At 39.1% G+C, this 12,319-nt stretch overlaps 2 protein-coding genes and 1 pseudogene across 3 annotated transcripts; all 3 read right to left on the bottom strand.

Annotated features, from left to right (window-relative positions):
• Window positions 1–2,140: 2,140 nt before the first annotated feature.
• Window positions 2,141–4,561, bottom strand: LOC104762887 (wall-associated receptor kinase-like 21; annotated as a pseudogene). The gene is made up of 3 exons (XR_015588561.1): window positions 3,698–4,561; window positions 3,489–3,533; window positions 2,141–3,405 (listed from the first exon to the last, which is right to left on the bottom strand). The product of XR_015588561.1 is annotated as a wall-associated receptor kinase-like 21 (transcript).
• A 2,340-nt stretch (window positions 4,562–6,901) lies between these two features.
• Window positions 6,902–7,837, bottom strand: LOC104762889 (uncharacterized). Its single transcript, XM_010486285.3, has 3 exons — window positions 7,533–7,837; window positions 7,296–7,420; window positions 6,902–7,191 (listed from the first exon to the last, which is right to left on the bottom strand). Exons 1-3 carry the CDS (start codon window positions 7,694–7,696, stop codon window positions 7,130–7,132), a joined length of 351 nt encoding a protein of 116 aa, XP_010484587.1. The 5' UTR covers window positions 7,697–7,837; the 3' UTR covers window positions 6,902–7,129.
• Window positions 7,838–8,779: 942 nt separating this feature from the next.
• Window positions 8,780–10,907, bottom strand: LOC104762890 (scarecrow-like protein 4). The gene has a single exon (XM_010486286.3). The coding sequence runs from the start codon at window positions 10,646–10,648 to the stop codon at window positions 8,903–8,905; it is 1,746 nt and encodes a 581-aa protein (XP_010484588.2). The 5' UTR covers window positions 10,649–10,907; the 3' UTR covers window positions 8,780–8,902.
• Between the last annotated feature and the right edge of the window lie 1,412 nt (window positions 10,908–12,319).

A 12,319-nucleotide genomic window follows, 5' to 3' on the forward strand; every position in this document is an offset into this window, starting at 1 on the left:
TATTACTATTTATTTTACACACACTACTCTTTACTCTTATATATTAGTTGCATGTGTATATTTTTACAAGTATACACACACAATAACAGAGAGACCCAAGAATATTGCTATTACTGACGTGAATGTAAGAGTAGTAACCAGCGTGGGTATCTTGGTCTAGTTAAGTGTGAAAATTACATTTTAATCATATCAAAGCTGTTGGTGCAGAATTTATCATCCCTAACATACCAATCTGAACCGAAAAGATAAATCGATTATTTAACTGAGAATCCGGTTAAAGGTCCTAATTGATTATCTACTTAGGGCATGTTTGGACAAGGAGACCCAGTCCCAGAGATGGAATGTCGACTTCCCAATTCGCCTGATGGCCGACTTGAAGAAGAAGCAGTAACTTTCTATATTTTGGTTCAGGCTGTAGGGAAAGTTGACATATTATGTAATCTAACAAAACTGTATAAAAGGAGGGAGACTCTTTCATTGTAGATCATCTTGCAATTAATAAAAAAAACCCTAGTTCTTTAAATCTCTTGAGAAACCCGAACTTTTTCCCCAAAAAATTTTAATTCATGTCTGTTCTTGAGCTTTAATCCGATTCATTGAAAGATTTTTTAAGTAAATTTATTTCTCCATCAAACAAATTCATTAAGTGAAACCTAGTTTCTACAAAAGCCATCGCCTCCTCCTCTTTACTTTAGTTATCTATCTATTTGTCTTGTACGTATTAAGGTTAACATCACATTCACATGAGCACGTTAGAAGCTTCTATTTTGCTCCCATAGACTAGTTTCTTATCACTTTATTTATGATTAACTCGTAGTAATATTATTTTTGATGGAGCATCTTCTAGCCCTTCTACTTACTCTCAAAATACTTTTGATGTAATATCTTCTTATGAACCATCATCCTGTTTCTGTTAAACTATTTGAAGTCAAAGAGGACATTGGTTGTCAATCACATGGTTCAGAGAACGCTTTTCTCAGGTGATGAGTGGCAAGTGGGTTTATGCCACGTTTCGTTTTCATTATAAAGCCTCTCTCTCCTGCTCTCATCCGCATGACTGGTCAAAGATATAGTTCTCTGTTATTTTCCGAAATAATTGATTGATATTTTTGGAAATACTCCAATACTAGATAATTTGGTTGACAAAGTTTGTTTTTTTTCCTTGTAGAACTTGGAATTTTTACCTTTATAATAAGAGCCTAAATTCCAAATGCTAAATCTTATTATTTTATGCTCTTACATCCCAAAAAATTATCCACTCTTCAAATAAAAATTGAAATTTATGCACTAACAGTCCCATTTTCATATGGGATATATATCCAGGCCTCGGTTTCTTTCAATGCAGTTTCACAATTTTTAAAATGTCTTAATTAAAGTACGACAAAAACTTTCTTTTATATTGTAAAGCTTTGTCATTCATGCTTTCATAATAATTTTTTAAGAAAACAAATCTTTAGAAACATTTAAGCATCATAAATATATTAACATATTATGAAAATATTGCTTGTATATATGTTTTAATTAGGTATATTTACTCCTCTATAAGAGATTCTAATTTTTTTTTGTCCTTGGGAGGATGTTATTACTTATTAGTAATATAGTGCGTGTGGTATTAACCACGTAAAGGATTTGTTTATTCTTAATTATTATTGAACTTTTTTTTTAAGTTTATAGTTGGACGATATGATAATGCACGATAATATATTTTTGGGTCCATAAAAATGTAATTACTAATTAATTCATCGAAAGCTGTTCACAGGGTACTACGGAGGCGTACGTGCGGGGTTACAATTGTTTTATTTAAAAAATTTACAAAGCAACGAATAAGAAATTTCTTCGTAGTTTTGTACTATTAATCAGCGAGTAATTAAATTAGTTTTTAACTTAATACCACCGATAAGATAAGTAATTTTAAAATTAAAGTCTTCAAAATGGTCGGCTTCGATTAAGCTGACAAATGGAAGCAATGAGCTGTCGAGAATTAGTTGGACTATGTGCTGCATATCTTCCACTGACCATATACGATCTTCCTTTATTACAGTACTTTACTTTAATGCTTTTCTAAACACTAACAAAAGCTTATTGTGTTTACTACTAGCACATTGTAAATTCTCAAGGCCCCCTTCAGAGAACATCTGTAGAATTGAAATGGCCCAAATATTATAGCCCGTACTACGTCAAGAAGTTTTTGTTTTTGTTTTTTTTTGTTTTTTGCATGTTGTGGGTTCCCTCAAGAGTTTTACTTCATACACAAGGAACAAAAAAAGGAAAAGAAGACTGAACTAATCTAATCTCCTGCAGCGACTTTCACACACTAGGAGATGATCTTGTCTCTTCGTATCGGTTTTTGGACTTCCTTGACTCTGTACCAAAGTACATAAGCTTAATCCGTTGGAGATCTTCCGTAACTTCTATCATTGTAGGCCGCATGTTTCTATGAAAGGATAAGCAGCTAAATGCCAGTTCAGCTAAGTTGTGGATAGAGGCAAACATTTTCGGATCGTTGTCTGTTTTTAAGCAGGGATCGATGATATCTACCATACGCCCTCTTCCTATCCTGTCGATCGCAAGAGAGGCTAGATTCACTTCGGTGTAGGGACGAGTAAAGTCTATGACTTTAAAGCCTGAGATGATTTCCACGAGGACAACACCAAAGCTATACACATCGCTCTTGTCCGAGAGCTGAAAATCTTGGTGATATTGAGGGTCTAAGTATCCTGGAGTGCCTTGCGGAGCCGTGGAGATATGAGATGCTTCGAAATCGGTGGACATGCCGAGCCTAGAGAGTCCGAAATCCGAGATCTTGGAGTTGAACTCGAAGTCGAGGAGAATGTTGCTAGATTTGATGTCCCGGTGGTAGATAGGAGGGTTTACTGAAGAGTGGAGATGTGCGATTGCGTTTGCGGTTTGAGATGCAATGGCGAGACGGAGCGGCCAAGAAAGCGGTGTTTGGCCTCTCTCGTGTTGTAAATGCTGAGAAAAGCGTTCCGTTTGGCATGAACTCGTAGACTAGAAACAGTTCTCCATCGGCGATGCAACAACCTAAGAGACGTACTAGGTTCGGGTGGCTCACAGAGGAAAGAAGCTTAATCTCGTTCACGACTTGGTCAATGCTCGTAGTGTCTTTACGTCTGAGACGTTTTATAGCTACCGATGAGCTGTTAGGGAATTCGCCAGCGTAGACTGTTCCGTATGCTCCAGTTCCGAGCTTGTTCTTGTCAGAGAAACTATCAGTAGCTTTCTCAATCTCTTTGTAGGTGTAGAAAGGAACGCTGGAGTTTCCGGCTAGCTCGCAAAGCAAGCGATTCGTGACTGATGATGTTGTTGTCAATGACGCAGGTCGCTTGTGTCGGAAGATATACGTAAACATCAAGACCGCCAGTACTAAAACCCCAACCAAAACCCCTGCTATGTAACAAAAAAAACACAAAACACTCAACTTTTCGAGACTTCACTAAACCGAATAATATGATTAGAAGTTTACTTACCAGTACCAAAAACTACGAGCTTGCGTACTCCTCTGTGTTTGGCAACTAAAATCATGAAAGAGAATTTATCTTTATTCCGCGAATTTTGAAAAAGTCAAGTCTATTTTTTTCCCATTTTGGGTACGACAGTCCACGTGTCCATGTATGATTAGTTCTTATATGTCGGTAAAAAATTTGAAAAAAAAAGAAAGTTAAAGACGGGAACGAACCTAATCGGCGGCAACCACCAGGCACGGTGAAGGCTTCACCGGTAAAACCATCACGACAAGTGCAGCGATGACCAAATCCACCGTCGGCGAGTTTGACATCCGTACAATCAGCGTTCTCCGAGCAGTTGGCGCTATTACAACTTTTCTGAAGCCACCAATCAAGCTTGAGCCTACCCAAACTGAACGAAAACTCCGATATAGTATTCTTGGAATCAGGCGTAATCGAAGAGAACCAATACTTACATCCGCTTCGGTTCAAAACGTCTCCGATACTCATCACATCGGCGGCAGTTGTTGTATTCGTCGTCGTGACTCCGTCGAGACAAGTAACCGGAGATTTGCATCTGCTGATATTTAACCGATCCTCTACGAATTTACGGCGGATTAAACAATTATACGACTGTTCCTTCTTGCATCCTTGGACGAGAATTATGTTCTGTAGATACGACGGAGCCATGCTTTCCCGGAAGAGCTGCCCTATGTTACCGATCTTGCGTTTGCAAACCGGCGGGACTGTGACGTATATGTTGGAGTTGGTTACTTCCTGTACCGCGAATTCGCCGATTACCGCATCTCCGGTTATCTTAGAGCAGTTGAATCGGATCGGATAACCGTCGGAGAAACCGAAGGGATAACGCAGCGAACCGGTCTGGCACTTAACCGAACCGGTGGTTTGTGCAGCGATGGCTAGAGTGGTTAAGAAGAAGAGGAAGACGAGATACGGTTGGCGAGTTTCTACCATGGAGAATAAAAAGGAAGAAGAAGATGATGATCGATTGTCCTAATAAATGTAATGTAATCATATTTATGTTTGTTTGATTGTTTCGTTACCACCGGTTTGAGTTGACCTGTATCATTTTGTTCAATGTTCAGACTAATCGTATATCGACTACTAGAGAGAGCTGATGATAAGGGGCAGTCTTGTCATTTGGTCTCAACGTTCCCTAATCAATTTACTAAGACCATGTGCATCGGTGTAGTTTTGGGCCGTCCCTCGTTATTTTTCGTTTAAAAATAAATAAAAAAAAGCCCAATTCAGAAAAAACGTCTCTTTATTTGGGACGTTTTTCGTCCGTCTACTTGGACGCGTGGTATGTTCTGATTGGTTGAAGATTTTTTATAGGGTTAAAATAAAAGAAGACAAATTTCTCCCGGCGACGGTTCTGTGTCGATCTTCTCTCCCGGTGACGATCCGATCCGATCTTCTCTCCCGGCGACGAATTCCCGTAGCTGGTTCCGCGCGACGATCCGATTGGTTCCGGTTCGAGAATCTCGTCTCTTGCGTGGTGCCGTGCTGGTTCTAATGGGCTGCCTTCTGGTCGTTTGTTTTCTTCTAGCATCGATGGCTCCATTTCTGAATGGGATCTTTTCGATTTGAAGCAGAAGGTTTTAACATCTCTCAACGTCTCATACTTCAGGTTCTCTTTTTTACAATGTTTTTTTTTTTTTGTCGTATTTAGATTTTTGTTTAAATGCAGATTGTGCTGGAGTCAATTGGAATCTCAATCTGGCAAATGGCGTTGGCTCCGGTTAATTTACCCTCAGTTGATGTAGAAGGTAAAGCTAAAGAGATTGAGAATGGATACTTGAGTGAGAAATCGAATGATGAGGAAGAGAGTGGTGGAAGTGAAGAAGATGATGATTCTGACTCTGATGAGTTTCATGAGCTAGTATCAGAGGATACATATAGGCTCCTTGCTGCTTCTTTCTTTGAGGTACATAGGATGATGATGTTTGACTTTTAACATTGTTTGCTGCACAAAGGTGATGTCAATACCCTTGCAACATGGTATTCATTCAATTGGTTTGTTACCTTGATGCAGTCATATAAGGCAAAGATATCAGATTTTGGATTGGCGAAATTAGGTCCTTCCGCGAGTCAATCTCACATCACAACACGGGTTATGGGTACACTAGGTTACGCAGCTCCAGAGTATGTTGCTACAGGTACTACAACGTCTCGTCTTCTTCTTGGTCCTTTTGGTTTTCATCACAACACGGGTTATGTGAACATGTTGGTTGCTTCTAACAGGTCATTTGTATGTAAAGAGCGATGTTTACGGGTTTGGCGTTGTCTTGGTTGAGATCTTAACTAGTTTACATGCACTTGATGGGATCACACTTGTGTTCAAAGCTAGAATTTTTGTCATCAAAGATTAAGCAAGCTTCCGTTTATGGAAGATGGCGGGAAGTGCTCACTGGGTATTCAGAGATACAGAGAGCTGAAGATCGCTTTAACGATCCTTTCGTTTTCCCCATAGTTTTCAAAGCTTGTGCTAAGCTCTCATGGCTGTTTCAAGGTAAGTGTATCCAAGGGAGTTTGTTGAAGAGAGGGTTTGAGTCTTTTGTTTCTGTGGGGAACTCGATTGCTGACTTTTACATGAAATGTGGAGACTTGAGCTCTGCGATACGAGACTTTGATTGTATGACTTGGAGAGATTCTGTTTCTTGGTTTGGTAGATGTGTTTGTGTGCAATTCATTTATTGATATGTATGCCAAAGGATATAATGTTGATTCAGCATTTAGAGTATTTGATGAGACTATTTGTAGAAACATACACCAATGGTCATACTAAAAATAAGAACCTTTCAAAATAATATTATTAAATTTGAGGGACCAAAAATATGGGGACACCAATGCCCATGCTCTAAGATGATTGATTTAAATGAAATTGTCCCCAGTTTTCATCTATAACTGCAAAAGATATCATGGCACTATTTCAACTTCCATCGATATTAAACACAAATTAACGTGTAAATGGAAATAAAAGTCAGTCCAACTATTTATTGGTCTTTTTGAACTAAGTCCCATTGGGTCATTGAGCAACATAAATGTAGAACACTGAACACTAAAGTCTTATATTTAGCCGTAAAGATGATAACTGAAAACTTGTTTGACGAATGTGGACTCCCCCATTACTCTTCAAACTTGTAAGACGTTACTATACTTGCATAATTTACGAATACAAGAGTTATAGGATCCAATATAATCTTAAGTTAAAATCAGCGTAGAGTTCTTACTTAAAGATGTTATCAAAGTTATAGCCTTGTTCAAGTTGCTAACTTTAATGTGGTAGCTTCGGACTCAAAATCTGAAAACAGATTAATATTCATTGCTGACGTTTTCTAAGACATTGCTATCTGCTGATGGTCCAACTAAAAAAAAAATATTGAACCGTAGATTTTTGTTCATCAATAAACAAATTAAACGTAGTCAAAAGTTCAATAATCAACCAAAACGCTACATATTCAACGAGTGTTACATAAGGTGACAAGGATGACAAAAACAAACACGACAAAAAGTTACGTGTCAAAATACGCAGTCAAGGAAACGAAACTCAAGCCAGAGTGTACACAAAGTACAGAGCAAAAGTCCGATTTATTTAAAGCAAAATAACATAAAAGTAAATCATTCCTCTTCAGCAATGAGATTTATGTCTGGTTTCTTGCTTTCTCCTTCTGATTCGCTTCACTACCTTGAGTTTTGTCATAATCTTCAAAATCGAGAACACATACATACATAATCTCGTTAACATTCCAAGTGATATCTAAATTAAGAACTACTGTGCTTATTTATAATCATCAAAAAATTGATTACCAGGGTGATTCTCATGGACCTCGTTATCCTTTCGAAGAGTTTGATTTCCTCCATAGGTTCCTCCAAACCCTTCTTCATCAGACCTCGTCGCGTACCCTTCTCCAAACGAATGCGACATCACGTCACTGTTTGTTCCATCAAAGTAAAAAAGACGAAGGAAACAAAAAAAAACATTAGCATAATATCCAAATTAACGAATCACAAACTATTATACATGTACAGTGGAACGAGACAAACCCTGTTTTCTCGTTTGGATTTTCAGGCTTTTTATCCATCTTTTGCTGATCAGGAGCGGTGGCGAAACTAACTCGAGTGACTTTGCGGCCTAATCGAGATGGTGGCGAGAAGAGAGAGACGGTATTAGAGGGTAGTGATCGGATGGTCTTAAACGCGTTGATCATTTCTCAGCTTCTCGAGGTTTCTTGAGGCTTAAATTTATAGAGCAAGTAGTTTTTAGTCGTACGAGACGATAAGTAATTTTAAAGATCAAACCTTTTACAGTAGGTTACGATATTAAGTACTGGGTTTTGAACTTTTAAAAAAGGTTAAACACGTCAGGATTAAATTCTTAAATAAGCGTCCCTGTCTACCGACATAATCGTACGTCGGTGTATTGATCAGAGTTAGCCTCGTGGAACTCTAGTGACAGATGGCGGAACAAAGCATCGAGTTAAATACGCGTTTGTCAGAACTGCGACATGTGTTGAGCGCTGCGTTGGGTTCAGATTTCTATGACAAAACCTTTTTTACCACCAATTCGGGCCATCAAAAATATTAAAAGGGCCAAGTAAGTTGGGCCGGAACACGTCGGCCAGGACATCGAGAGGAAAGAGTGTGGGAGCCACATGACCGTTGAAGATGATGGAGTGGATGACGTGTATGTGACGTATGTCATCATATTGGCACACTCACCAAGAAAAAAATGAAAGACTGACACTGAAAGACTCAAATAGAGCAAATCTGGGAACTTTGTCATTTTATCTTTAATTAACAACCAAGAAACAAAAGAAAGATAGATAAGAAAGAAGTTGAAGTTTGCTTTATGGCGAAAAGAAAATGACACTTAGAAAACATAATTTGTATTAGCTCCATAAGTTGTACTGTATTCAGATACTTTTTATAGTTGTAGTCTTGTAGAGATAGATTAATATATCAAAACTAGATTTCATATCCCTTTTAAGCAAAATTACAAATGAAAGAGTAACTACAAATATTGTTGGCTTTCACCTTCCTAATCTTGAGAAATAGTAGTAGTTACATTTCAAACAGATGACTAGAACCACTCACTTTCACAAATTAAAAATGCAGACCAGTTTAAATTATCTAAAGAGATATGATGACCAAGACGACTAAGAACAGCTTTCAACCACCTACTTCGCAAATCCAAATATGAAAAATAAACACACACATAAGGATTCAAAGAAAGTAAAAACCTACCCATGAAACAATTCAACATCCAAACTAAAAACCAAAACACACTATAATAAAGCAAACCATAGCGTATATTAACAATTGAATATTTTTGTTGTCTAACCAAAAAGTAATAACATTCTGAAACAAAACAAAACAAAACTAAAAAAAAAAAAAGCCGGGTCGGTTCGGTTCGGTTATCGCCAAGAAGAAATAGTGAGGAGAGGCAAATCATTCCAGGCCAAAGAGACGAAGCCTGGCTTAGACTCAACGATTGAATACAAACTGCTGTAGTTGTAATTCCATAACAGAATCTTGGCTTGGCTCACTGCGTAATTACTCAGCTTAACCGATTCAAAACCGGCATTCTCCATTAATACCCGCCATTGCTCTTTCTGCTCCATTCTTTCTCTATGAATTCCGGTTTTCTCCGGTCCGATCAAACCCGAGATTCTCCGTCCGAACAGTACTCGCTCCACTCTCACTCTCTCTTCGGAATCACGCCCCAAGTTCGGTTCGAGGGATTCGAAAACCGCTGAATAGAATAGAATCGCGTTTTTAACCCGTTTAGCAAAACCGACCCGGTTTAAGCTCACCTCGTACTCACCGAGAGTGACGACCCTCGGGTTCAACGATTTCGCAAGCCGCAGCGCGGTGTCAACGATCGTCGGCGTCTCCTCGAGTAATTTGTAGAGCTGAAGCATGAAATTAACGGCAAGCGCCTCATCCGGGTCGACCCGGAAACTTGACCCGTTCAGTAAATGTATGGGAGTGAGAATTGGGACGAACTCGAAATTCAGATCCAGAACCTTGGCGAAATCACGGAGGCGGTTCCCGGTGGCGATTAGCGACGGTTCAGGAGATTCACCGAGGGATGGAGCGGGTATACCGGAGACCCGGATTTGAGTGGGCTTACCAGAAGAACGAGTGGCTAGAGCTTGAAGAAGAGCAGGCCATTGGATACCTTGCACGATCCCAAAATCGACGATGTGAATCTTGTTTGAATCCTCCGTCGCTTCTAGAATCGCTTGATTTGCCGTCAAATGTGCGAATTTGGAGTAAGGACAAGCGTCGTTTAGGGTTTTGTAAGATATGATTAAATCCTCCTCCTCCGACGAAGACGTCGTCGTCGAATAATCAGGAGATAGTCTGTTGGAGATAGCCTCCGCGAAGTAAAAGCCAACTCGCTCAGTGGGATCACCTAGCTCCGATACAGATTCACGGATCTGAACGAGGGACTTTGAAGCTTCGTTCGGGTCAGAGTCTGAGATCCGAGCACAGTCGTAGATGGCTTTGAGGAGAGGTGGTTCCAGGTCGAAGTCGGAGTCGTTAGTCTCTAGATCTTCTGTGGCTGTTGTTGTTGTTGTTGTTGTCTCATGAGGAGGAATCGATAATGGCGAAGAAGGAGGCCACAGGGTCGGCGGAGGAAGTGGACTCGACGTATCGATGACTCGGTTGTTTAGATCTGAACTGAGTCGACTCGGGTAGGTAGCGAATGGATCAGGACCGTAGATTGTGAAATCCGTAGCAGTAGCCGCGACGGAGTCTCCTCCACCGGTAATAAGAGTCTCCATCCACTCGTCGGACTCAAACTCGGCGCCGTCGGATCCACCGCCGAAATCAGAGAGTCTAAATCCACCTCCTCCGGTGGTAGTAGCGTGGTGGTGGTCGTCTAAAGAAGGAAACGGAAAGGCAGGATCGTTGGAATCTCCGCCGGCGGTAACTTGAAAAAGGTCGGGAAAAGCAGAACCGGAGAGACTAAACCCGAGGGAAGTGTTGTTGGGCCATGGGTTAAGAGACAAAGGGTTGATACCAAAAAGCTGATGGTCTTGATGATGATGATGTTGCTGTTGTTGTTGCTCTTGTTGCTGCTTCTGTTTGATGACTTGTTGAGCGATAGCCATAAGATTGCCACTATCAGTAGTAGTGCACATGTAAGCCATTCAAATCCCCTCCCCCCAGATCTATCTAAACCCCACCCGGCCACTGCCACACTTGCAGATGATGATTCGCTTCACTGAGGAAAACGAAGAAAACGATGATGGAGAGAGAGAGAGAGAGAGAGAGAGAGAGAGAGAGAGAGAGAAACGGCGAGGGTCTCAAACTTTGGATTTTAGAAGAGAGAGAGAGAGAGAGGTCAGCCCTAGAAAGTGAGTGGATCAACGTTTCAATAAATTGACGGTCTGATGATAATCACATTACTAACTTAGTACTAGTAGTTAGCAGTAACGGTAATAATACTAAACATCTTTTCTAATAGTGTGTGTGATCAGATTTATTTGCACATGGTTTATTCTAGGTAGGCAAAGATATTAATTACATGCAGGTTATTTCCACATTAGTTTTTTTTTTGTTTGGTTTAGATAATAGAGAGAATTAAAATTGTTAACTATATATATAAGTAATAATTTGTATGTATTCTATATATATGCTTACCTGATTTTAAAAAATATGTGGAAATAACTCATGTGTGTGTCAAATGCTGTTAATTTCATTGGTTCGTGATGGTTTGCTTAAAAAAGCGATAAACGTTAGTTAAAAATATATATATATATATATATATATATATTGACTGGCAGAACCAAAAAATAAAATATGATGGTGTATGACGCACCATTGATGAATGAGTAAATGACGATATATGAGTTGCAATCACCGAGGAAGGATGTTCATAATAACTTCATATAGTGCATATAATTAACGTCTCCATTGTAATATTCACGTGACGGTGATACTCTCGCAGTCTCGCGCCAAACCAAAATTATACATTTAGCATACTCAAATATTAAAGCAAAATGTTTTTTTTTTTACATTTCTTTTGGTGGTGAGCAATAAACCCCGACTTGTTTTCCTTGTCAATTTTGAGATTATTAACTACTCCATTTTCTTTGTTTAAAACTCAAAACTTATATAAATATATGTGAATACATAAATTTTTATAAAAAGAAACCACTAATGTTAAGCAGATATGTATGTACTATATAATAAAGTTCTCTTGTAGTAATTAGTTGGGTAAAAGAAGATGAAAGCTCGCTCAAATGCCCCGCTCTTTTCGGGGGACCCAACAACAGGTGGGGGGGGGGGGTTCACCACCGTCGACGCTGACATCATCTCACGCTGTTGTATTTGTATGTAGTAGAGTCTCTCTCTCTCATCTCATGTCATCACAACACAAACTGTTCTGACCCTGAGCCTAAGGTGGACTCCGACTCACCTACCCCTCTCCATATAAATTCATTTAATAAATAGATCGAGATATAGTAAAGTAATATATGCTAATTACTTATCTGTTATATTATTTATTAAACATTTTATATCATGGAACACACAATCATATTATAGACAACAACCCCGATGCAACCAAGAAAAGTTTACTCAATATATTAGGATTACGTTTGATTAGGACTTGGAGTTGCCGGTCTTGTTTGACCTAAATATCTTTATGATTGAGTGTTTGACCTAAATCACTCCCTATTTTTTTATGGATTTCGTTAATCCTTTATCTTTGGCATTATCTTAGCTATTTTAGTTGTTCTATTTTGGTATGGGTTCTAAACGCTGTTCTACGAACATTTTCCCGCGATCTGTTTTATTTTTTCTTGTATGTTCACCCA

Source organism: Camelina sativa, chromosome 18, assembly GCF_030686135.1.
Source record: "Camelina sativa cultivar CO46 ecotype springtype chromosome 18, ASM3068613v1".
NCBI lineage: Eukaryota > Viridiplantae > Streptophyta > Magnoliopsida > Brassicales > Brassicaceae > Camelina > Camelina sativa.

Coding starts and splice junctions, on each gene's coding strand:
- LOC104762889 (XM_010486285.3), bottom strand. CDS start 7,696: ATGATCAACGCGTTTAAGACCATCCGATCACTACCCTCTAATACCGTC. Junction 7,421..7,532: donor AATCCAAACGAGAAAACAGG/GTTTGTCTCGTT, acceptor TGGAACAAACAG/TGACGTGATGTCGCATTCGT. Junction 7,192..7,295: donor GGTCCATGAGAATCACCCTG/GTAATCAATTTT, acceptor TCGATTTTGAAG/ATTATGACAAAACTCAAGGT.
- LOC104762890 (XM_010486286.3), bottom strand. CDS start 10,648: ATGGCTTACATGTGCACTACTACTGATAGTGGCAATCTTATGGCTATC.